The 23,911-nt window shown below is 43.1% G+C and overlaps 1 protein-coding gene across 1 annotated transcript; it reads right to left on the bottom strand.

Moving 5' to 3' along the window:
- Positions 1 to 1,679: 1,679 nt before the first annotated feature.
- SYNM (synemin) lies at positions 1,680 to 22,113 on the bottom strand. Its single transcript, XM_058033599.1, has 4 exons — positions 21,328 to 22,113; positions 16,139 to 16,263; positions 10,427 to 10,497; positions 1,680 to 8,940 (listed from the first exon to the last, which is right to left on the bottom strand). Exons 1-4 carry the CDS (start codon positions 22,111 to 22,113, stop codon positions 5,306 to 5,308), a joined length of 4,617 nt encoding a protein of 1,538 aa, XP_057889582.1. The 3' UTR covers positions 1,680 to 5,305.
- Between the last annotated feature and the right edge of the window lie 1,798 nt (positions 22,114 to 23,911).

Genomic DNA, 23,911 nt, shown 5'->3' with positions numbered 1-23,911 from the left:
AGAAAAATTCAACCAATCTGAAGCAGCAGTTTCCAATTATGCAGAGAATTTTTCTTTTTAAACATTTGTATCAAGTAGCTGGGTCTCAACAACCTTGAGCTGAAAATAATCAACAGCCTGTACCTCCCTGCCTGTTCTGCAGGGCCACAGAAAGGCTGACAAAGCAAAGGTCAAATAACACAGACCAAAACACAGAAACATCAACCCACCATAGTCCCCCTCTGACTCCTGACCCAAATCACATCATGACAAATAGAAGGAAGAGGAAAATAGAAGTTTCAGCATGTCAGAAGCATTTTGGTTACAGTCTATTGCTTTTCCTATGAGGTTTATAAAATGTGAAGCAAATTCTACCTAGTGTTAGGGTTCAGCATCTCTTAACTTTCTCACCTGGAAAAACTTTATCAAGCAGGTTTGATTCCAGCAGTAAATTCCTGCCACACCAACCTCACATTATGATTTGGAAATGGAAATCAAAACCAATACCAGTGGTTTGGGATAACCCAATAGCTGGAGATAACATCTTTCAAAACCCAGAGTTTTTCCTAGCTGAAGAAAAGGTTGCTTGTTATTTTGTTGGTTGCAGAGAAACAGCAGGAAAAAGAGTTTTACCTTTTAAACTATTTAAATTTGGAGTATGAACAAATATCTTTTATTTCCATTTAATTTTAAACTCTCCTTTTTAGAATATTGAAACACCCCCATATTTTCAGTGCATCTTTAAAAAGTTATCACAACTGACAAGTTGTCAAAACCAGGAAATTGAAATTGTGATGTACTGAAAACCAACCCATTTTGAGTGCCATTCCTCACTGCTCAGAGAAACACATCAAGTTTCAGAGAAATCAGATCTTCACCATTGAGAGTTTTAACAGCAAAACTGCTTCACTTAATAGAGCCTGAAAACACACTTTTTCTGATAGAGGCCATTTCCAGTGGAAACTATTTTGCTGATCACTTAACCATCTTCAGACTATGCTGTGATTTAGACAGTACTTCCAGATACTTTCTTCCCTGTTTTGCAATACATGGAGAATGTGTGCTTTTCTCTCAGTGTATTAAAAATGGAGGATCTCTTCAGAAAGTCTCACTCTTTCACATAAAATCTCATTCTGATCCATTTCTTTAATTAAGAGAAAACTGGGTTAAAGGTATGAGTGATGTTTTCATTACAAATCAATTGCATGGTTAAAGAGAAAAAGGAACTTTACAGTACACTGAGGGTAGCATTTAAATATATGTGTGTGTGTGTGTGTATATATACAATTATTTTCCATTAATGATTTAAATGGGTGTAAAACAGTTTCTTTACTAGAAAAGGGTAAAAGTTAAGACATACCTTGGTCAAGTGCCAGGCTCCAAGGACAATTATGATGCTGAAATTTCCACTTTCTGTGTTGCTTTATACTCTGCCTCTCCCACTACCTGTGGCACCCCACAACCACTGCTGCTCCCCACGTGCTGTGTGCAGTTGGAATAAGGAATATGCCATGTTCTGCCATCATTTCTATGATCAGCCTGAAAGAGGTGAATCTTTGCTGGAATGAAAAATTAGGTTCATTCTTTGAACCAAAATTAGCCCAACCTGAGAGCAAGGTATTTACAGACATTAAGTCCTTTTTCTTGGACAGTGCAGCCTTAAAAACATCAGACAGGAAGAAAGAGAAACATCTGCATTGATTTTCATTGTTTAATACTCAAGAGTGAAAAAGTGTAAAATCACAAAGCTTATACCACCACAAAAAACGCAGTTTCATTGCAAATGACCAGAACACAAGCTGCCTGCAAAGTTTCACACAGCTGACATCAACAAACCCAGGTTCAACATTCTGACCGTCTTTTGAAACACGTGCTGTTCACAAACACCAGCAGCACAGAGCTCTCGCTATCTCACACATCCTTCTTGATCTTCTATGCTCTATTTGCTTCCTAGACCAGTGGCTTACACATTTGAAAAAACAGTGCCCCACTTCTGGTCTATATCAGCATAGAAATACAGAGTTTTTACCCTCCCTAAAATGCTAATTATATTTTAAAAGCATTTTGTTTAATCCAAACTCAGCGGTAAGTTTTTATTTCTATTTAATAAAAAGCATAATATGAGTAAGCTTCAGAAGTGCATGCTGACTGAGGGTGTGTCACCAATCTGCTCAGCCACAGGATATAATTCTTGAGTGAGTTAGTACACCAGGGAGTAGGTTATGTTTGCTCTCATTAGTAATTCAGGGACCTACAGCCCCAGTTCTGCACATGCAGCCACAAGGGGTGCTGGATATGTCTGTCCACCTAAATACACTCTGCTGTCTGAAGGCAGAATTATCCAAAAGTTACCATTATGTCTAAATGTCTCAGGTTAGTAAGAATTAAGTGGAAAATGGGTTGCTTATATTAAAACCTTTTTAAAACTTGAATTTTTATATGTGAGGCAACTTTGTTTTCACAGGCTTTCTTAATGCTAAGGAACTGTGCCTGAAATGTTAAAATCTTTTTAAAGTCATGCTAATGCACATTTCCAGTACTCTGCAATAACCTAGCTTCCCAATAATTGAGTAAAATCCTGCTCTTAAATGAAGTTCACTGAACAAATTTTTCCTCCAGACTATCAAAACAGAAATGTATCTTGGCATAACCTACTGCATCTGACAGTGATGTACAAAGGAATTTCTGAAGAGCTGTTGCTGCCTCAGTGGAAGCAACACTGATTTTTAATTTTTTAAAATCCTTCAATGCTAAGGGCATCTATATTTTATGAGTCACTTGCTCCTCACTGGTTTATTGCCTCACCTTACCTTATAATCCTCTCAGCAGGTGAAGATAAACAGAACAGTTTTGGCATCACTGTTCCTAAGGAGCACCTGAATCTGTCAAAGATTCCACAATGTATTCATAAATGGGCTTGGCATTGTAAGTAGCTTCTTGTTGGTTGCTAAATATATTTTCTGCAGATATTCTTGTATCTGCTTTACAGAGAATGGTAAGTCTTGAATAAAATTCCAAGAAAACTTACCTCATTATTTTTACCTCTGTTGCTTACTACAGACCTGACTTCTTCCTTCATGCAGTTATTTGATACTTGAAGTACAGAATCTGATTACTGGCAGTATGGCACCTAGCTGGAAAATTCTGGCTTGTACATGACTATTAAACACAGAGATGTTGCCACCTTTAAAGTCATACAGTCAACTAAGGAAACAAAAATATAGGATGAGATTAGAAGTATTATAATAATTAACATCCTATTTATAAATAGAAGCACAGGCTCTTTTCTGAGCCTATAGGAATAGTTTTGAAAAAAATATTATCTATTACACAGTGAACAGTATAAATAAGCTTAGATTACATGCCTTGAGTGCTTCTACACAACTCAGTTTCCTATTCATTTTCCAGCTGTTGGTGGAACTTTCAATTTCGACAAATGATTCCAGACAAAATGAGGAAAACATTCAGAAAATTTTGCAGTGCAGACAAACCTCATGAGTTAATCTTTGGAACATTAATAGCTTTGTACAGTTTCAAACTTAGTAAAACTAAGGCACACATGGATTAAACTGTCCTATATCTGAGAGAGCAGGATATGTCAGTCAGCACGGAGCTTCTCAGCTTTGCATTTACATTCATAGTATAAAGCAGCAGTCAGCTTTGAGAAATCTACTTCTGTTAATAGTAAGGAATCTGAAAAGTGACTAGTCATGCCAGACTAAGATAGTCTAACTGGATTCTAGGATGGATCAGCACACACAAAACTGGGCTTACATAACCACAGGAAGAAAATCTGGGAGTCAGCGCTGGCCGGGCTGGCACTGCTCAGCCTCCCCAGCCAGGTGTGTGTCTGCTCTGCAGAGGTGGGCACAGTGAGTGAGTGTGTGCTTGTGTTTGTGAGTGTGTGTGTGCAGAAACAGCAGCTTCTCACCTCTGTTTGTTACTTCCATACGTGTCCAGTATGGTATTCCTTACCTCAGTGACAATATTTTGGCTGCTATTTTTGTTACTGCCAGCACTGCCCAGGTCAGGCCAGCCAGTGGTGCTGTGCTGGCTTCCAAGCTGAACTTATAAAGTCACTGAATTATAAAGTGAAATTATGTCCTTCATTCAACCAATGTGCAATTCAAGTGAAATTAGCTTATTTGCAAACGATTTAAGTAGAAGGCAACTTTGGCCTAAGGCACATGTTACATTCAGAGGAAAAAAAAAGGAAGAAAAACAAATTCAAATCTCAGGTTGCGTTTGCAGGGGGAGTGATTGAAAAGGACATCTTGTTTGTAAACAAAGGATTATCTGGAAATGAGCTGACACACAATGATCATAAGTGTCATCAATGTCATTTGTAAAAGTTTCCTTCTAACAGGACACATATCAGCTAATTTCACTGTGTTAGGAAATTAGGCACTATGTAGTCATGTTTGACTCTTCACACTTGCCTTTAGCAATACCTAGTATCAGGTAACCCATGAACTGCAAAGGAAGTTGAGGTTACTAATGTACACAGCCACTGATTCTGTAAGGAGTTCTCCTTACCTCAGTGGAAACACCATCCAGTCTAGTTTTTAAATTTGTTTTCATTTTAGAGATATATTAAATATACTATTGTCTAACCATAAAATTCACTATTTCTCACCTGGAATATTGTGAGAAATTCTTACCTCAGTGTTACCTCTTTCTTTTTGCACTGCATTCAAGCTATAAAAATAATGTCACTTTTGTCAAGTCTTGCTATGCTTAGTTTGATCCTACAGGATCATATTTAATTTTATAGCTGTAATAACTGTCTCTTATAATGTATGCATTAGGTATTGCATATAACTACACAGAAATGGAACTGAAAATCAGCTACTACCACTCAGTCTCATATTCTGTTAAATTTGTGGTCAGTAGCTTGAGATTCAAATTGAATTGCATAGTAATATTGTAGTAACCAAGTACAATACAGTATTAAGAAAAAATTAATTTGAAAAGTCATATGCAAGCACACATTTAATAGTTGGTGTGCTATAAAACAAACAGAAAAATAGAATCCTTTGAATTCCCCAGTAGCAAATTCCTGTTTCTATGGGTGGAAAAATCTGAAAATACTAGACACAGAACTCTGAGGAAAAATATTAAGAGCATGATCTCTCCCAAAAATAAAATTTCCAATAAAATAAAATAAAATGTGCTGAATAGAGGCTTAAATTCAACACTTCTCAGTCCAGCATTAATAATCTAAATAGTTTGAGTGTTTGCCCATCCCTTTTTTTCTCTTTAAAAAAAAGGATAATATAAAATAGGTATAAACAAACTGCTATGTAGGCTTCATCAGAGAGTCCTTTCAGAACCACTGTCCATCATTATCATTCTCCTCATCATCTTCCTCCTCATGGTCCAGGTAGACAAAAGCGACTTTCTTCTCTTCAGAAGTATCCGACCTTTGTCCGACCGTTCTTTGCAACTGCACAGTTTGATCAAAATATGACTGTTCCACCACCTTTTCCCCCTGATCTTGGGAAAAACTGGAGAGAACGTAGCCACTTCTTGTGCTTTCATTTCCTGCAAGCTGGTTGCTTTCAACAATGACCTGTGGCTGACCAGCAGAAGGCTCTTGCTTGATGGACACCAGCCTTGCCCCTTGCTGCTCTGCAGATGTTCCACCCATATTGGAAACATCCATTTGGAAAGTGTAAGCTGTTTCCCTGGAGCCTACTTTAACATGCTTCACAGAGCTGCTGCTCTCAGATGACTCTGCTATTTGTGAAAGATCTTCCACCACTCCAGCAATGGGTCCTGAGAAGATGATTTCCTCAGCATGAGTTCCTGCAGGACTTACTTTAACACGCCTGAAGGCTCTTGAGCCTCCTGAAAGGGTCTGGTCTTCCAGTTCAGTGATTTCTGTGTGCTCAGAGGCAGGCCCCTGGTAGATGATCTCTTCAGCTGTCATGAAGCCCTGGGGACCCATCTGGACTTGTCTGACTGAACTTTCTGCCTGTGAGAAGTCCCTTGTGCTGCTGACCTCCACTTTACCAGAGATGGGCCCTTCAAAGATAACGTGCTCAGTGTGAACCTCTTTTGGGCCCAGCCTGAAGTGCCTCATTGATCTGCTGACATCGACAGCCCCTTCAGCCTGGGAAAAGCCATCTGAGCTATTGAGTGCCACAGAGTCCAAACCCGACCCCTCAAAAGACACTCCTTCAGTCATTTGCCTTGATCCTACCGTGACACGTCTTGTGGTCCTGCTGAAGTCTGTGGAGACCTTCTGAGAAAGATTTCCAGAATCCATCTCTTCTACAACTGTAGTAATAGGGCCTGTAAAAATGACTTGTTCTGTGGTTTGGATTTCGTTGGGGCCCAGTTTGAAGTGCTTCACAGATTGGCTGAATTCTGACAGCCCCTCTCTCTGAACGAGATCTTCTGAGGCACTGAGCTCCAGCGTTTCAGAACCCGGCCCTTCATACAGGACCTGCTCAAACCCCTGGACTTCAGCTGGGCCAACCCTGACACGCCTCTGGGACTTGCTCTCATCAGCTGAGTGTGATGAGTGAGAGGCCTCTCCATAATCTGCGGTTTCCGAAACTGAACCGTCATAAACGACCCTTTCAGTGGTGTGATAGCCAGTGCCACCACTGCGCCTCGTCGTGGAGGAGCTGTAGATCTCCTGGTCAGCAAAAGGAGTGTATTTGTCACTCTGGGAAGAAACTTCCACACTGCTCCTATCTGAGCTCTCTTTCTTCAGGGAGTGTAATGTTGCCTTCTCCTTCTCGCTTGTGATTACTTCACCAAGCCGATCTACATCAAATTCATCAGCATTAAGGGTCTGGGACAGATTGACTTCAGCAACAATGGTCACTGAGCCCCCCTCCTCCTTCTGATCAACTTTTTTGATATCAAATGCCAAGTTACTAGCATCCACTTTGCTGTCTTTTGTTAATGCAGAGAGCTCCTCTTTCACACTTTCTGGGAGACTGCCCTCCAACTGCTCCAAAGCTTCCTTCAACTGATGTTTAGGGTCTTTTGTTTCCTTGGATAAAAGCCCTTTTATTGAAGTCTGAAATTCATGGGGAATTTTAATTTCTTTTTCAATGACAATGGATTCAACATGGGATCTTTCACCCTCAGGAGGATGCTCTTTTAAAATATGGGCACTTGCTTCCTCCCCCACCACTTTGTAGGTATCTTCTGGAGACCTCGCACCTTCCTCTCTCTTACTTTGTGTGCCTTGCAAAAATTCGTCTTGCCAAGAATATTTAATAGTTGATTCTTCTTCAATATGAATTTGCCCATAGACTGAGTCATCATCTTTTTCATTAATAATAGGATGCTCATCAGGAACAGATACAAAATATTTCTGTTCAATAGGTGAGTCATCTTCCTCAGTTACTTCTTCCACATGAGTGAAGCTCTCATGGCGCGGTTTCTTCTTTTTGACATCTTCATACGTGAAGGTGACATTTTGTTCCTCCTCACCATAACGCCTCTCCCTCTCAGGGAATGAATCCTCCACTTCTTCTACTTGGAAAGGCGTTGAAAAATCACTCCTTTCATCAGTGGTGTAATCCAGTGGCTCCTCTACAATCTCCACATTCACAGACACGTTCTTTCCGCTCTCGCTTCCTTTCAGGCCATGATGGACAATATCTTCTATCTCCTCTTTGGATGGAGTTCCCTCAACACCCTCTCGAATCACTTTTCTAACATCCTGGTTTGATAGATGTCCTAAGTCACCTTCATCAGAAATGGCTATGTCTTCTTGAACTTGAGACTGCACTGTGAACTCAGTCTTTATTTTCCCTTCATCTTCTTGTTCTTTCTTATCAAAATAAGTCACTTTGGTGTCTGTTGACATCTGTGAACTAGAAGAGTGTGTGAAACTTTTAAGAATGTCAGCAACAATATTCTCTGCTATGCTTTCAGTTGGCAGAGCTCCCATTTTATGGCTCCCATCCCTAATTTGCTCTTGATCTTCCACACTGGACTCTGCTTCTGAAATCCTCACTTGGCGAGTTTCAGCAGACTGAGTTGCATGTTCATCTGTTTCTCTTCCTATTGAAGTTTTAACACCTTGTACCCTTATTTCTTTATTTCTCTGAGGCTCTTTGTCAGGAACAGGACTTTCAATGGTGATTGGTATCTCAATGACATCTTTGCTTCTTGATTCTGAGGTCATAGTTGCATCTTTTTTGGTTGCTTCCCTTTTCAAAGTTCTTGCAGCAGAAATATCACTGTCTATTACCTTCTGGCTAATTTCCTCATGGATATATTTTTTCTGCTCAGTCTTCCTCCCAAAATCGACAGTTTCTTCTATAAAGGATTTCTCATCAGTTTTCTTTTTCTCATCCTTTGTTTGTTTATCCAGCTTATCTTTTTCTTTCAGCAGAGATGTCTTCTCATCGGTTGGTTTGCTGCCTCCTCTTTTGTCTTTTAGTGTGGTCCGAGTTTCAATTATAGTTTCTTCATATTTAGATGGTTTTGCATTGGTAATCAGCTCATAAGCTGGAAATCTAGTGAAGCCTGGTTTACTTCTTTCAGCATCAGGCTTGTGGTCCTTGTCTGATCTTTCAGCATGTGTTGATTCTTTTGAAAAAGATACTGTGGATGAAGTTGTAACTTCTGTTTTCTTCCTTTCTGGAATCCTCTTTTGCTGCATTTCAGTGCTTCTCCAGCTACTGTAGTCTGGAGTAAATGTTCTTAGCTCTTTGTGGTCTGTTACAATTCTTTCATCCTTTGTGACAGTTGTAGAAGGGCGATATGTTGAACCAAGCAGGTCCCTTCCAAAAGTTCTTCCCCCCGTTGTTGTGTGTGACCCAGACAGTGTGGAGTGGGCTGAGTAATGTGCAGAGCTGCTCATATTTGTCACTGGCATTCTGTGCCTCGTGTCAGTGATCCTGGGAGCTGGTGAAGTTTTACTTCTATTACTTTCTTGATAAGTAGAATAAATATCAGTGTAGTTTGTATACAAAGTGTTTATAAGATCTGCAAAGAGAGCACAGGTGACCAAGCATTAAAATAATGGTTTGTATTTAAAATATCATCAAATAGAGGGCATGAACTATGAAAACATGCACTATATTTTATGAAAGAAATAATGTCTTCATTTTCAGTGGAGCTTTGTACAGGCATTCCTGTAGGTTTTGCTTGTTAATTAAGTCTCTGCATAAATTACATTAAAGCTGAAAGCAAAGCTTTTTCTCAAGCTGCAAGATCCTGCTAATTTTACCTGTTGTGCACTACTGGGTATTGTGGCATTTATTGAGGAATTACACTTTTTATATGTATACTGATGTTCATTTACAACTTCTTATTAAATAATCTATGCTGGTATCACAGGCTGGGTTTTTTACTTCATTACTGAAGTTTCTTAGTTCCTATTGACATTTAAGGGCACATTCCCACCACGTACTAGAAACTGCAAACACAAATACAACCCTTCATAGCCTCACAGTAAAGAACAACAAGGGAGAGAAACAAAGAACCTTTTAGGATCTGTCTGTAGAAATTAATACAATGTTCCAGAATATCTGACAGGTAAGACCAACCAGTACTGCACCACACACATCTCTCACTCCTAAAAAGCTACCACATCTTCTCTGACTTTTGGTAGTGTCTCCTGTATTATTTCTGTAATTCCTTCCCTGTTCTGTGAATATGCTGAGCACTGTCTGCAGAAGTACTGGCTAGTCCAGATCCAAACTCTGCTGTCCAGATGAAGACACAATGTTCATAATTTAACAGCACAGGCAGATCTCTGTGAGCATTTCAGCCTGAGCCGCTTGCTCACACAGCCTTCAAATGTCTTCTGGGACTACAGTAATGACCCCACATTGTTAAACTCCTGAGTATTATCCAGATTAATTCTGTTATTAATTTCAATGTCCACAGCAGTCACAGTGAAGGTCTATCTTATCTAAAACCCTGTTTGCAGGGACCAAAAGTAGATACACAGGGAAGAGTATAAGAACAGGGCAAGTAAATAGTGATACTTCCCTTGTATACTCTCACAGCCTCCAGAGATTTGCAGCTCCTAAGATAGAAATGGTATCTTTATGTTTAGTAAGTCTTTGATTTGTCTTTCATTACTCTGCTAAGATATCTCTTTAAACCCACATGAACTTTTTAACACTCACAATGCCTCAGGATGATGAACTCCTTATTTTTAACTACATGTTCTGTTAAACACCTCTTGCTTTATACTTCAGAACTCTTTTAAGACCTATGGACATACAAAAGTGCTTTAGAGCTACAAAACATCACTCCCTATATCCTCCACTCAAGCCATGATTTTATAAGGTATCTCACATAGAAGAGCAATATGTTGATTTAAAATATTAACACTCAAAACAAATTCAATATTCACTTTGCAATACACCCATAAAAATATACATCAGGAAGAGTATAACATAATGATTTCCAGTTGTATTTAATTTAATTTAAAATTAGTTTTAAAATATTCATATTTTACCTTGAGGCAATTTCCCTGCATACTCTTCTCTCCATATAATCCATGGCTTGCACTCCCCTTCTAACAAAGCTCTGCAAAACACAAAGGGCATTTCATTAAAATATTGGGAACAATAAGCATAATATTTTACATTTATAAGTCTTAGGAATTGAAACAATTATCCTGTAGGAGCAACCTGGAATAGTGGAATGTGACAACAAGTCCCATCCAACCTGGCCTGGAACACTTCCAGGGATGAGGCAGCCACAGTTTCTCTGGGCAGGATGTTTTACAAAAAAAAAAAGTCAAAATGAAAAAAAAAAAATGACAGCAACCTTCCTGTTTGTAAAAGAGTAGTAAAGGTGGTGTTGAAGTGTGATATGAGGGAACTGTTACAGGAGGATTTGCAAGTTGTATCATTGTGAAATTAAAAATGAAGGAAAGTGTAACTGCTGCTATCAAACACAGTGCTGGAGGAAACAATTTACAGTGTTAAATTAACTATTCTTAGTTCCTATTCCACTGGAAATCAGCACATCACACATTTCACAAAAAAGGAGTGGGGAAATTCTGTCAGAAACTGCTTGGTCTCCTTTAATGCCCTCTCTGTGTGTCCCTGTCCCTTTTGGCAGTGACACTCCAACAGCTCCCACACTTCCAGGAAGCGCCAGGGCAGCAGCCTGGAAATGCTACATGAGGTCATGCCCTGAGCAAGGCAAGGCTGCAGGCAGCACAGGAACTTGGTGGGTTTGTGCTGCTCCTACCAGCCAGCTACAGCATTTCTGGGCTTGGGAATGCCAGATGTTCTGCACTGATAAGACACAGCTGCAACATCAAAGCTGGCAGGAGTAAGGCTGGAGGACTGTGATAGCCAAGGGTTCTGCGTCCCCAGGGCAGGAGCTGAAAGCCACTCAGGACTGGGGTACAAACACCTCTGCTGGACATTTATGTCAAAACTAACAAAGCAGGTGTTTTAACATCACTTGTATATTTCACAGTTCCCATGACCGATCACTTTGGCACCAGCAAAATATCATTAGCAAGGTTTTCTTAGCCTTGATGCATTTGTTGAGATCCAGAAGAAAAGCCGGGTTAGAACTACCTAAAACAGGCTCAGATGGGCATCTTTCCTTTTATTTTTTGAGTTGAAAACACCCACAGTAAAAGTAATTAATCTTTCTCCAAGCTGAGAGGAGCTTCATGGGAATCAGATCCCTTCAACACATGTAATGCTCCCAAGACCAAACATCTGATCTGATGGAGCCAGCGAGTGCCAAACAAATTTCTCTGACAGACCTGCCAGAGAAGCTGGTGGTGACGCTGCAGAAACACATCCAGGGGCTGGCAGGGAAAGTGTTAACCATGACGAAGGAAAGCAGGAATGTGGGGAGTCTGACTAAGGATTTCTGGCTGCTGTTAAAACAACAGTTGTTCAGTTGCTGCAGCAACCTATGAGGTCACTAAAAATAAGTTCCAGGAGGTAACTGTATATGGCAAAGGGCAGCAGCCCACAGAAAAGCTGGATCTGAAGTGTTACTACTGAAAGTGAAAGGCAAAGCTTCCTCAATCTTCTGTAAAACTGGGACAGAGAATCAGTATTTTACTGGGCACTTCATAATATGTATGACCTCATGCTTATCAGAAACCAAGAAAATGTTAAACTGAGCTTGGCTTACTAAACTGGCATGAGAAAGAGCAGTGTACTGTACTGAGCCAGCAAACGCAGCTTGTGCTGCTCAGTTTGATCATAGCTTGAGTTTATGCAAGTCATTTTGCTTCTCTATTCCTCTGCATCCTTTCCTAATAATAATCTCTTGGTGGTAAGGCCTGCTTTTAAACTTAAACTGCCCAAAGAATTAATGTAAACTGTATGAACTTTTAAGTAGTCATAGTAATAATAAAAAAAAAACATTGCCCCAAGCAGCACTCTTCTAAAAAAATTAACCATGTCAGCTACTTCCTGGAAATCAGGTCCCAAATGACATATACTCCTATTTTGTTAACACTTAAATTAAGTGTTACCAGAAAATAATCCAACTGCACCGTTAGCTCATCTCATTATTAATGGCATTTATCTAAAGTTAGCAGGGCCATGCTCGTCAGCCTGTGCTGGATGACAACAGAAACAACCAGTCCATGAGAGCAGGAGGAGGAGATAAAGTGGTTGGGGTGGGGAGAGAACAAAAGGATGCAGTGCAAATTTTATTATGGGCATTCAGGACAGTAATGACTTAATTTCAACTACAGAAACCCAAAATCTCAGATGAGGCAGTTGGCCAGCAAGGCATAAAAACTCATCCTCTCTATCCTGGGTATCTGCTAAAGAGTTAGAAAACATCCCCACCTCTCCAGGAAGGGGATCAAGGCCATTCCACATCCCTTTCCATCCTCCCAGGATAGGAGGACAAGGAGTGTGGACAACAGCAGGTAACTGCATGTTAAATTCCCCAGGTGTTGCAAACTCAGTATGTTCTCAAAATGAAACCCATACAGGAATGGAACCTATTGGATGGTACAAGTTATGAAGAGGAAGAAATGAGACTGACTGAAAAAGCTGTGGTGAGTGGCTCAGAAGAGCTTAATGTTGGTGATAAATCAGTGAGAGGAAGGCATGGAAAGGGTCAGAAGTGTTGATGGAGGAACACAAGCCAAAGTTCACCTGGCAAGCGTGTTCAGAGATCCTAACAATGACCATGGGAATAAAGCTGTGTAGCCTTTGGTGCTTCAGAATGCAGGGTGGTAACCTGAACAGAACATTTGTATGACACTGGAATTTCAAACTGAAATATTTTACCCTTCAACAACATATTCTAGAGAGGACAGAAAAGCTCCTGAACCTATTGGTACAGGCTCTAGGCAGCCTCTGCTATGTGAAGAGAAGTTTCTGCTAGCTAAGGAGAAAGGTCTGAGAAAAATTCAGATTCTAGGCAGGTTTTCTATCTCCTTTTAAAATCAAGATTTTTACAGGGTGACTAATTCACCACTTCTCTCTGGAAATAAAACCTAAGCATAGTTAAGTAGCTGTGGTTTTGAAGGGTTCCAAGGACACAGAACAAAACTGTGAGACACTTGATAAATATTTACTTCAACAGTGAGAAAAGTGCTTAAGAATGAATATTCCCATGAGGTGTAACTGCACAAAGCCACATATTTCTCTTCCTAAGTGAATCTCAGCTCCCAGAGCAGGAAGGGTGAGCAGAGTCAGAGAGGAAATACACTTGGACCTTAAGGAAGGGTGTTCCTTGCAGCAGTGATCCTTCTTCCCACTCCAGGAGCAATGGTGACTAATGGAAAGAACTGACCTTGTAACAGAACTGTAGGAGTTGTGAAACAAAGAGAAAACACAGGGTGGGAGGCAAAAAGGCTCCAAGTCCAGCTACCACACCCGTAACCTATAGGGCCAGGAGGAAAGGAAATGCCAGGGCCTTGGTGGGCCCGTGGAAAGTTCAGGATGTTGGACTGAGTGTGAATTGGTGGCTTTGGTTCCAGCCTGCATAAGGCAGGGTATATGGCAGCATCCTCTGTGAAAACCAACTGAAGCTGTGCTCACATGCCCTTCTTTCCATGGGTAAAAGGACGTGGGAGAGGAACAGGATTTGAAAAAGCACATGAGTGAGCTGTCCAGAATTCTCCTACTTGACCTTACTGACTGGGTGTCCTCCCACAGCAGGGTTGACAGAGACACACAAGAAGGAATGAACTATTTTCTTGAATAAAGGGAGAAAAAGAAGAGGAGGAATAGGTAAAACTGCATAAATGTAAAACCACAAAACAATAGCTTTTCAGCTTCTGATATTTTAAAAGAAATTTGTTTGCTGGCATTTGGAAGTTTTTTATCTGTAGCAAGGCCCATTCTCTTATTCTTATCCCAAGTCCAGTGGGCAGATGCTCATTTTTCCATTGGCATCTGCCTTGCCAAGGCCACCAGTGACCCAAGCTGCACTCACATCCACCAGATGAAGAAACCCTATTGATTAAGGAGCTTCTTAACTGGACAACAAACACACTGCAGGTGATGCTGAATTGTTGTCCTTTCTATAACCAGGGCAGGGAATCCTTAGACAAGCCAATAATACTCAGATAATCAGTGATACAACTCTGGAGAAATTCCAGAATTTCATGGGCTTACAAGGTTTTCAAACAACTGAATATCTGGGCATTATCATTCCTAGTTCTGGATGAATACTAATCATCCAAACAACTCTGATAATTCTGTTATTGTGACAGTGCTAATCCTGTTTTGCAGATGAATAAACCAAGGGAGAAAGTTTAACGACAGCAGTGAAAGTCAACAACAGAGCTGGGATTAAATTCAGAAGAATCATGTTTTTTAGCAAAGTTAACAGAATTAACACACACAGATAAGGATCACAGCTGGCTACCACTTCCACAGTAATGCTCCAGACACTGCTGGCTTTCAAAGGATCACAGGGGTCCCCAAACATCAAGCAACACACTGCTGCTTATCAAGTGACTGCAGATTACTTGTCCCCCACTGTCTGTGATTTTATCTCCTCCAGAAACCAGCCCTGGTCTGTGCCTCCTTGCAGACAAGGCTTCTTGAGCAGACTGTTGGTGCTCTTTCACGAAGACATTCTCTGCTCACTACTCCTTATCAAGCTACTCAGAAGTTATTTCAAGTTTCCCATATTTTCAGTTGTGCAACTGAAATTAAATTTCAAATGCATCAGTGGATTGACAGTCCACACACCTCACCCATAACTCAGCTGGTGCTCTCTTTATCCAGACTTACTGGTTCACACTCAGGACACAGCATTAATGCTTTAGGACACAGAAGCATGTATTATATTTGACTGGAAATACCCCATCTATTTACACAGGTTGAATATTAATAATGCATCCAGTGTAATGACAGAGGCAGTCTCCTTAAAAAAATACAGAAGTAGCCTGACAATAAATTTTCACAAATTATCCCTTTCCTCAGTAATAATTGCACATCCCTCTATATTTGAAGATCAGTATCTCAATGAAATTTGTTGAAAATATTGTGCTATTTGTAGAAAAAACACATCATCTTTACAAGAAGGAAGGGTCTTCCTCCAGTTCGTCAGTTTTGGTTTATTTAGGACTTTTTTTCATTCCAAATTAGTTTTGTGCCATGTTCATCATGATTCTTGGATTACTATTTAGTAACTATTAGTGGCTAGAGAGAGGCACAGTCCTGAAGATTCATTAGCAGGAATGTTGTTTGCTTTTATCTCCCACTTGATCTAAACATGTTTTCATAACAAATCAAGGATGGAGAAAGCCAGGACTTAATCAAACAGACTTTTCTGTTATCTTCCCACTATCCTACAAATGCAACAAGGATGGGGAACTCAGTGCTTACATCAGTGCTGCAGGTGGTCACTAATAAACATATTTAAACAATGACACGTGCCATGTAAGTTGATGGCAACTACATAACCTCGATTTTTACTGATTGCAATTTAGGAATATTGTCTTCTCAGCTTGAAACCAAATATTGCCCCCAAAATCCCCACCAATCTGATATCCATTCTACCAGGACTAAGAAGGTTTCTTACATACCATGATATTTGTACCAATTTAATAGGATTCCTATGAATTATAATGGCTGTAGAACCTTGAGACTCCCAAAGTCACTGTTTGTATTTTAAATGCTGGAAAGGGGATGAATGGGGCTCCCATATCTGTAAAAAGGGATTTAAATTATACTCTGTCTAGAGAATAGAGTGTGACCACAAATCTTACCTGTAGGTTTCAATTTCAAGGATGAGGCCTGCTTTCACCTGCAGGAGCTCTTGGTAGTCCCTCAGGTAATCTGTGATGGACATGGTCAGGAACTGCTTCTCTTCTTCCAGGGCATCAATTATTCTCTGAAAAGAAACAAATTATTTTTAGTTTTGAAAGAACATAAAATATGTAAACTTCAATGCCTTAAAACATAAAAATCTTAATTAAAAAAAAAAACTTTTACAAAAGTACATCAGTGCTCTATCACTTCAAAAACCAAAAGAAATCAGCTCCATGACCTCCCCATATACAAGCTGGAATACTTTGTTCCTGAAGCAACTTTTATGCCAAGTTCATTTTATTCCTTACTAAGCTGGTTAAGTTATTTCAGTTAAACCCATTCAGATTCCCTGTGCAAAAGTTATTAAGCCCACATAGCAAGGAAAATACACTTATTCATACGACTTATATGTGACTCATTTGGTCATTTTAAGACACACTTAAATCACACTTGAGATCAGAAATTTCAGCAATTGCTTTGCCATGAGAACCTTATCAGTATTTTCAGCTCCACAGATGTCTGGTTTCAAACCAGTTCTGGAATTTGAGCATCTGAAGATACTCACAGTGCCCACAAGGTAAAAGATGAACCTCCAGTTGATTCCTTCAAGTTTTCTGCAGTATCTGGACAGCTGCTTTGAGGCCCATCCATCAATACCAAATATCTAACCTTGCTAACTAACATGCTATAGATTGCAATTTGTTCTGGGGGCTGGGAAGACAAATTAAATATCAACAAAGGCCCAATTCTGTTTTGTTCACATCACTCAGCACTATGCAGGAACTCTGAAATGTCATTTACAGAGCAAAACCTCATGTACAACACTAAACAGGAATTCACAACAGTGTATTTTAGATTTCACCCTGAAAACTGTTTTGCAATCAAACTGGAAAATCAAGGCACTGATGGTTTAGTTTTAAAAAATTCAAAATATATCACTTATAGGCAGCAAGTGCTCCAGTATCACAGTATGAGCAACAGCATAAAAATGAAGATACAGCAGGGGACTCTGCTTTTAATGCCAGCATGATGTGCTAGGCAGAAGTAAGAACTAAGAATATAAAGTGCTGACATGTCAAACATTAATAGTTTTGGGTTTTTTAAGTAAAACTAAAAAAGAAAGCTCTATGAAGGAAGCTGCCTATATTTGCCTATACACGTGGGTACAGTTCTCTATATAACACATGAATTTCTTCATTTGCCTTTGCAGCTCTTGCTAAATGATTACACTGATGTTTCCCCTGACATGACAATCCTTGCCTACAGTCTTCAGTGTACTTAAAACTCCCTTTTTATGGCAGAAGACAAATCACATCTGTGCATCTGAAAGAGCACCAAAACCCCCCAAAATCCTCCTGCAGACCCAGGGGAGGCACCATCCCATGGCCAGGCAGACCTTCAGCACCTCTGAGGGAACAATCCTCTCAAGAACAGCACAGACACAAAGGAAAACCCCGAGGTGAGAAGGGAAGAAAAGTAGAAGTGCTGTTTTTTAAAAGGAAAAGGTTACCTAGCAAGAATGGCCAGGGTGCAACAGAACCAGGAGTCAGCAGAAGGTGCAGAAGAAAACCAATCCCTAAGAGCTCTTGTACAAAAGTTAAATGATTCAGATGTTTCTTGCCTCCACAATTAAACACAGAATAACCTATACATGTGCAGAGCTTTAAAATGCAGTCCCAGAAGAATCCATACAGGAAATTTCTACACTGGACTACAGACTGTGGGGAGCTCTGAAAGACAGGGGCTGTTCAAACCCATCCAACAACACAGGAGCTTCAGTCCCTCACCCCCAAGTTCTCCAGTCTGGGTTTGAAAATCCACCTGGATTCTGCTCATGGGGCTGCAGAGCACTGGGGATCCAAGAGCTGGAGTTCATGATTACCATAAGGGGCCACACAGCCCAGCCAGCTGTGCAGCAGTTCCAAAGGAATTAATTCCAGTGGGAGCAGACACTCTATAGACTGGGTGGCAGACAGCCAGACACCCAGCCCTCCACCCCTGATGCTCAAACATAAAGCAGAAGACAACTGGCCTCAAGTCCTGTCTCCAAGCACACCAAAAAGCACAGGAGCCAATCCATCAAAGTCCAGCAGATTGCGAGCCAACAAACCCATTTTGCAAAAGGTAACCTCTGCTTGGCAGATCTGGTGTTTTCTTCACACAGGACTCTCTTGGAAAGATCTGCTTCCCAGCCACATCAATCACAGCCCCCAAACGCCTGTGACGTCCTGCTAGGACTAAGTAAAGGAATAGAAACTGTTTTCTCACCCTTCATGTGCTCCTTTCCAGGCAGCACTGGGAAATTTTAGAAGGGCAGCAGGGGGGAAAGAATTTACTTGGGTTGTCCAAGCTGTACCTAGTGAGGGAATAGAGGATTCCAGGCCCCAGCCCTTTCCATCTGGAACTATTTACTGATCCCATGGCTCATTCATGGCTCAGCAGGGGAGGAACTCACCCTGCACTTGCCTGGCTTGAAACTGCTACACAGAGAAAGGCACATGACATATCAACATTTAATGTGCATTTGACAAGATGTTTTCTCCTTCTCCTGAGCTCACAGCACTGACACAGGAACTGATCTTAAACCCACTCTTATCAGTTAAAAATATCTGCCTCGTTTCAGAGCAGCAGGATGGGCCATGGATGGTTTTACACCCAAATAATTCAGAGTTTTCAAACCACCAGGAGTTTTTGCATCAGTATTCTCATGGCACACAGCTAAAATTATAGAAGGAAGAGACCTACTGAGTTCATCCCTTTAGCACTCAGAACCAGTGAAAATTTTCCAGTGTATGATTTACTGCCTGCCTGGTTCAGCTGCATTATAACTCAAATACTTTTTTCTATTTAACACTGCTGAAAGCTTCAGTGAGGATAAGGGCAGTTCAGGAGGCAAAGATGAACATATAAGGCAACTGGATGATATATGGAAAATATGAATAAATCTAATTGCCATTGCAGCTGCAATGAACAATAATAACTTGACTTTAATCTGTACATACATATCATTTCTACATGACACTCTACAATAAATAAGCATGGAATTGATGCTTTTTAAAGAGCAGTTTAAAACCCATGCTGAACATACTTCAACCAGTAAGTGAAATGAGTGAGAAAAAAAAGCTTTGATCCCAAGAACGGAACCTGAAACGGCTGCTCCTACGCATTCCATAATTTTTCTTCCTGGATGTGAGCAAAAGATTTTATTTCTCATGTACAGCAGACTGGCAACTGCAAAAAGGCATTTCTCATTAAACTCAAACACAACATCCTTCAGAATTAATAAACCCTACGACATATTTGAATATACATCTAGATAATATTTAATTTCTGGCGAAAATGGTCAGATATTTTCAACACACTTTTTTCTTCTTGTTGTATTACTAAGATTTGAAATTATTTTTCCTGCAAAATCCAAAGATGCCAAACATTCATGAAAGTACCAGAGAAGTCTGTGATGTTGGTGTCAAAACAACAATCCATTTTGGAGCATTGCATCAGGATCATTCAAAGGCATCCATTGATTTTCATTATTTGACTTCTGCAGTAGATTGCTGTCATCTACAATGGGTTTCTCCAGTTGCCCTTTCAAAGAAAAGTCTTTAAAAGTACAACCAGATATAAAGATAACTGGTTTAAAAACACCTCCCTGAGCTGAAAAAGTTAAATAAAAGCCATTCTCACTGACTGTAGTAGAAACACTTGTGGCATGGACAGCAAGCTATACAAAATGCTCTGTTTACTCCATATTTAGACATTTTCAGTTTGAGCAATGATGACTCTCATTGTAAACCCCTAATAAAAATTACAGACAGCAAGAAGGTCATGTTTTGGAAATCTAAGAAACTTTAAATATAAAATAGAAAAAATGAAGAGCTTTATTTCTTCTTTACATTTTCAGCAGGTTTTGTCTGTTGGATAGATTTAATTAATGAGGGATTTACATATGTGATCCTACAGCTTTGGGAATGTTTACATATGCGACTGTCAGAATGAATTGTCCTGTCAAAAACGGGAAAAAAATTATTTAAAAGTAAAGAGCCTTTCCAATTACTTCTTACATACCTAATCTGTCTCAGTTCACAGCATCTGCAAACTATGCAGCTTCCAAACAATCCAGCACAGTACAGAAACCAGACACACACAGAGCCACAGGTCCCAGTCCCTTCCCAGCTGCCAACATCTCCATAATCTGCACAAAGCTGGGCAAACACGGGGTTCGGGCACACACCGAGCTCCAGCAGGGTGTTAATAAAGGGTCTAACAATGAACAAAAGAAATGTTGCCCTCAGGAAATGGATGGATGGGCTGCATGATCTAATATGTGCTCTCCCCTCGGAGCTGGATGAGCGGATACTCCGCTGTTCCGGCAGGAGCTGATCCCCTCCCACACACACGGGGGATCACACATCACACCGAGCACCATCCTGACACAAACAAACCCTCAGCTGCACACGCTCTAACCCTGTTTGACACCTCCAATATCCACCCCCAGCATCTTCTCTCCTTTACACAAAGTTTTCTTAACTACGCTGGGGACCACAAGCTTTTCCCGAGGCTCAAGGCACACTGGAACGGGTGTAAAACAGGAAGAAATTCCGGATTATTTCTGTGATGGGCACAGGCCACCCTGAAGCCTCAGGGCCGTGTCCCGCGGTTCATTTGCTCCCAGGGACCGCTCCGTGTCCCAAGCGCTCCTGCCAGCCCCGCCAGGAGCCTGCCAGGCCGTGTGCCTGCTCCATGCTCTTGGCCACCTGCCGAGGGCAGGGTGGGAAGGGAGCACCTGTCACCGGGATGATGTCCTCAGGGTCACTGTCTCCCTTCTGAGTCACACCCAGCTCTCCCCAAACCCCTCAGGGGCTCTGAGGGACTCCCTGCCCCACACTGAGAAGGGCCCAAGCTCCTGCTGGGCCACCTCCTCCTCCAGCCTGGGGAGATCCCACTGCCAGGAGGGAAAGCGGGGTTGGAAAGCCCGGATCACACCGAGCGAGAGCGGCTTTAGCAGCTCCCGGAGCAGAGAGAGGAGGAGGGACGGGAAAGGCGGGCTCACATCGCGCCATGGACCAGAACTGAAGGGAAAACGCGACTGACAGGAGTGCCAGGGGAAGCGGGAGAGTCCCGGCAGCGGGGCCCATGTGCCACCCACCTGGTACTCCTCCAGCTCGGCGCCGTGGCGGTCCTGCAGGGCCAGCATCTCCTGCTCCAGCCGCTCCCGCAGCGCGACCAGCTCCTCGCCCTGGCGGTGCAGATCCTCCAGGTGCTGCCGGCACTGCCGGCTCTCCTCCCGCAGCAGCTCCAGGTTCTCCCGGCTGCGCTGCGCCTCCTGCTCCTGCAGCACCTGGATCTGCTCCTGGTAGCGCAGCAGGGTCTCCCGGCAGCTCTGGTTGAGCAGCATCTCGTAGGTCTCCTCCAGCTCCTCCAGGCTCAGCCCGGCCAAGGGGGGCGGCAGGGCGGCCAGGTTCAGCCGCAGCTCCCGCATCTCCACCGCCTCCCGCCGCTGCCGCTCCGCCATGTGCCCGTGCTCGGCCTGCAGCTCCAGCAGCAGCTCCTCCAGGGCCACACACTCGCCCCGCAGCCGCTCCAGCAGCGCCCGCTGCCCGGCCAACTCGGGCTCCAGGCGCCGCCGCATCCCCAGCACCTCCGCGCCCAGCGCCCGCAGCTCCTCCAGCTCCCGCCGCAGCCCGTCCCGCTCCAGCTCCGCTTCCAGCTTCGCCCGGGTCAGCTCCTCCAGCTGCATCCGCAGCCAGGCCAGCTCCTGCTCGGGCACCTGGAGCCCGATCAGCTCCTGCTCCCGCAGCTCCGCCAGCTCCTGCGCCAGAAAGCGATTCTCCTCCTCCAGCTCCCGCACGCGGGTCACGAAGACCCGCAGGCGGGAGTTGAGCTCCTGCAGCTCCCTCTTCTCGTCCCATCCCGCTTCCCAGCGCCGCCACATCTTGCCGGGCCGCGGGGTCGGGGCGCGGTGGCCCCGGGGCTGCGGGCGCTGCGCGGCTGCGGCGGGAGCTGCGGGGTGTGCGCGGCACCGGGACCGGCCCCGCCCCTCAGCCCCGGCCCTCAGCCCTGGCCCCGCCCCGGACGCTCGGCCCCGCCCCTGGCCCCGCCCCCTTGCGCAGTGGCGCCCCCTGCCGGCTGCTGGCGGCTCCCGCCAAATTCCTGGGCGGGAATCTGAGCCCGGTTTAAAGAGCAAAGCCCGGCTTAAGGACCAGAGCCCGGCTTAAGGACCAAGTCCTGTTCGGGAAGCGAAGCCTTGTTCAGAGAGCAAAGCCCTTCTAAGGGAGTAAAGTCGGGCTCAGGAAGCAAAGTCGAGCTCAGGGAGCAAGGCCAGGCTTGGGAAGTAAAGTTAAGCTGAGGGAGCCAAATCCTGCTTGGAGAACAAGGCCCTGTTTAGTCAGGAGCCCAGCCCTGCTTAGGGAGCTCCCAGCATTGCTGTCCTGTTCCCCTTTCCTTGGCATTCTCCTCCTCCTCCCTGTTGGGGCTCATCCTGCGCTCCCAGCCCAGGGTGCTCTGCTCCCCACAAGGGATTTCTGGATTTACCCTCTTTGCCATCACCTGCTGCTGTTACTGCACCGTGCCTGGGCTTATGTTTATACAAAGTGTCAAATGCCACTTTTAAACACTACTTTAAAGTGGAACACCTCCAGTTTTGGCTTCGTGTCACAACCATAAACCTTTGCCCAGCAGAAGAACATCTCACCTCGGGGCCGAGGCGCCTGCAGCCTGCGTGTCCCTGTGCCCGCTTCTCCCGGCCTCATTTTGCACCATATAAGGGCTGGATCCAGCTGGATCCTTTCATTGACTGCCTGGAACTCAGCGAGGAGGCAGTGAAGCATCACACCCTGTATTATCTACCAAATTAGACAAAAAAAGACAAGGAGTGAGTCATTTCAGCCTTTCTCATCTCCCCAGGCGTTCTTCTCTCCCTCTCTGACACACACACATTTCTATTTCACCCAGAGCTGCAGCACTGGGAGTTCTGCAGAGATTTTCTGCTTCACACAAGGCAGCACAGCTCCCACCTCCATGGTTGCCCCTTAGGACCACTCCCAAGCAAAGCTCTCGCATGGAAACGACTGGAATTTGGCACAAGCCCCACAAGGCTGGGATCAGGGCACAGATGTACCACACTGTGCTCTGGGCACTGCAGCTCCACTGCTCTGTGTCACCTTTCCAAAGCCTTCCCACAGAACTGCACCTCCCTGCCCTGAGAAAGGCCAAATTCTGGCTGCTGCTTTGCTCTCTGCTGAGCAAGTTTTCTTCTAATCTCAGTAAAGCCTCCAGGATTTGAGCCTAACCAACACAGATAAATCGTTGGCTTTGGCCTAAAAGTCAGCCAATTTAGCCTTGGCAGATTTGCTCCCTCAGAGGTCACTGAGAAGCCGAGATTTACTAAAGGCACTTGAGTTTTCTTGGCTTTGTGGTCGAAGTCAAGTCCCTTGGTGACACTCTAACACCTGCTGTTCTTTTATGAGGGAAACCACTGTGCTTCTGGGAAGAGCTACCTTCCTGTGGTTTACGAGGCTTTTTCTCCCTCTGATGTCACTGCTGTCCTAAAAACCCCGGGTGACACTGGCATCCACACGGAGCTGGACCAAACCAGCTCCCAGGGGTCCCACTGTGGGTGTCCAGCCAAACGTCCAACTCTCAGCACCTTGTCATCTCTCACTGACAATCTGACTGCTTTCTTGCTGCAACTGAATTAATAAATTTTTTATTATTTTGCCATTGAAAACAGT

The sequence above is a fragment of the Melospiza georgiana genome, chromosome 13 (genome assembly GCF_028018845.1).
Source record: "Melospiza georgiana isolate bMelGeo1 chromosome 13, bMelGeo1.pri, whole genome shotgun sequence".
Lineage (NCBI taxonomy): Eukaryota > Metazoa > Chordata > Aves > Passeriformes > Passerellidae > Melospiza > Melospiza georgiana.
Note: the sequence above shows the minus strand (reverse complement) of the source record. Positions and strands in the feature narration are given on the sequence as shown.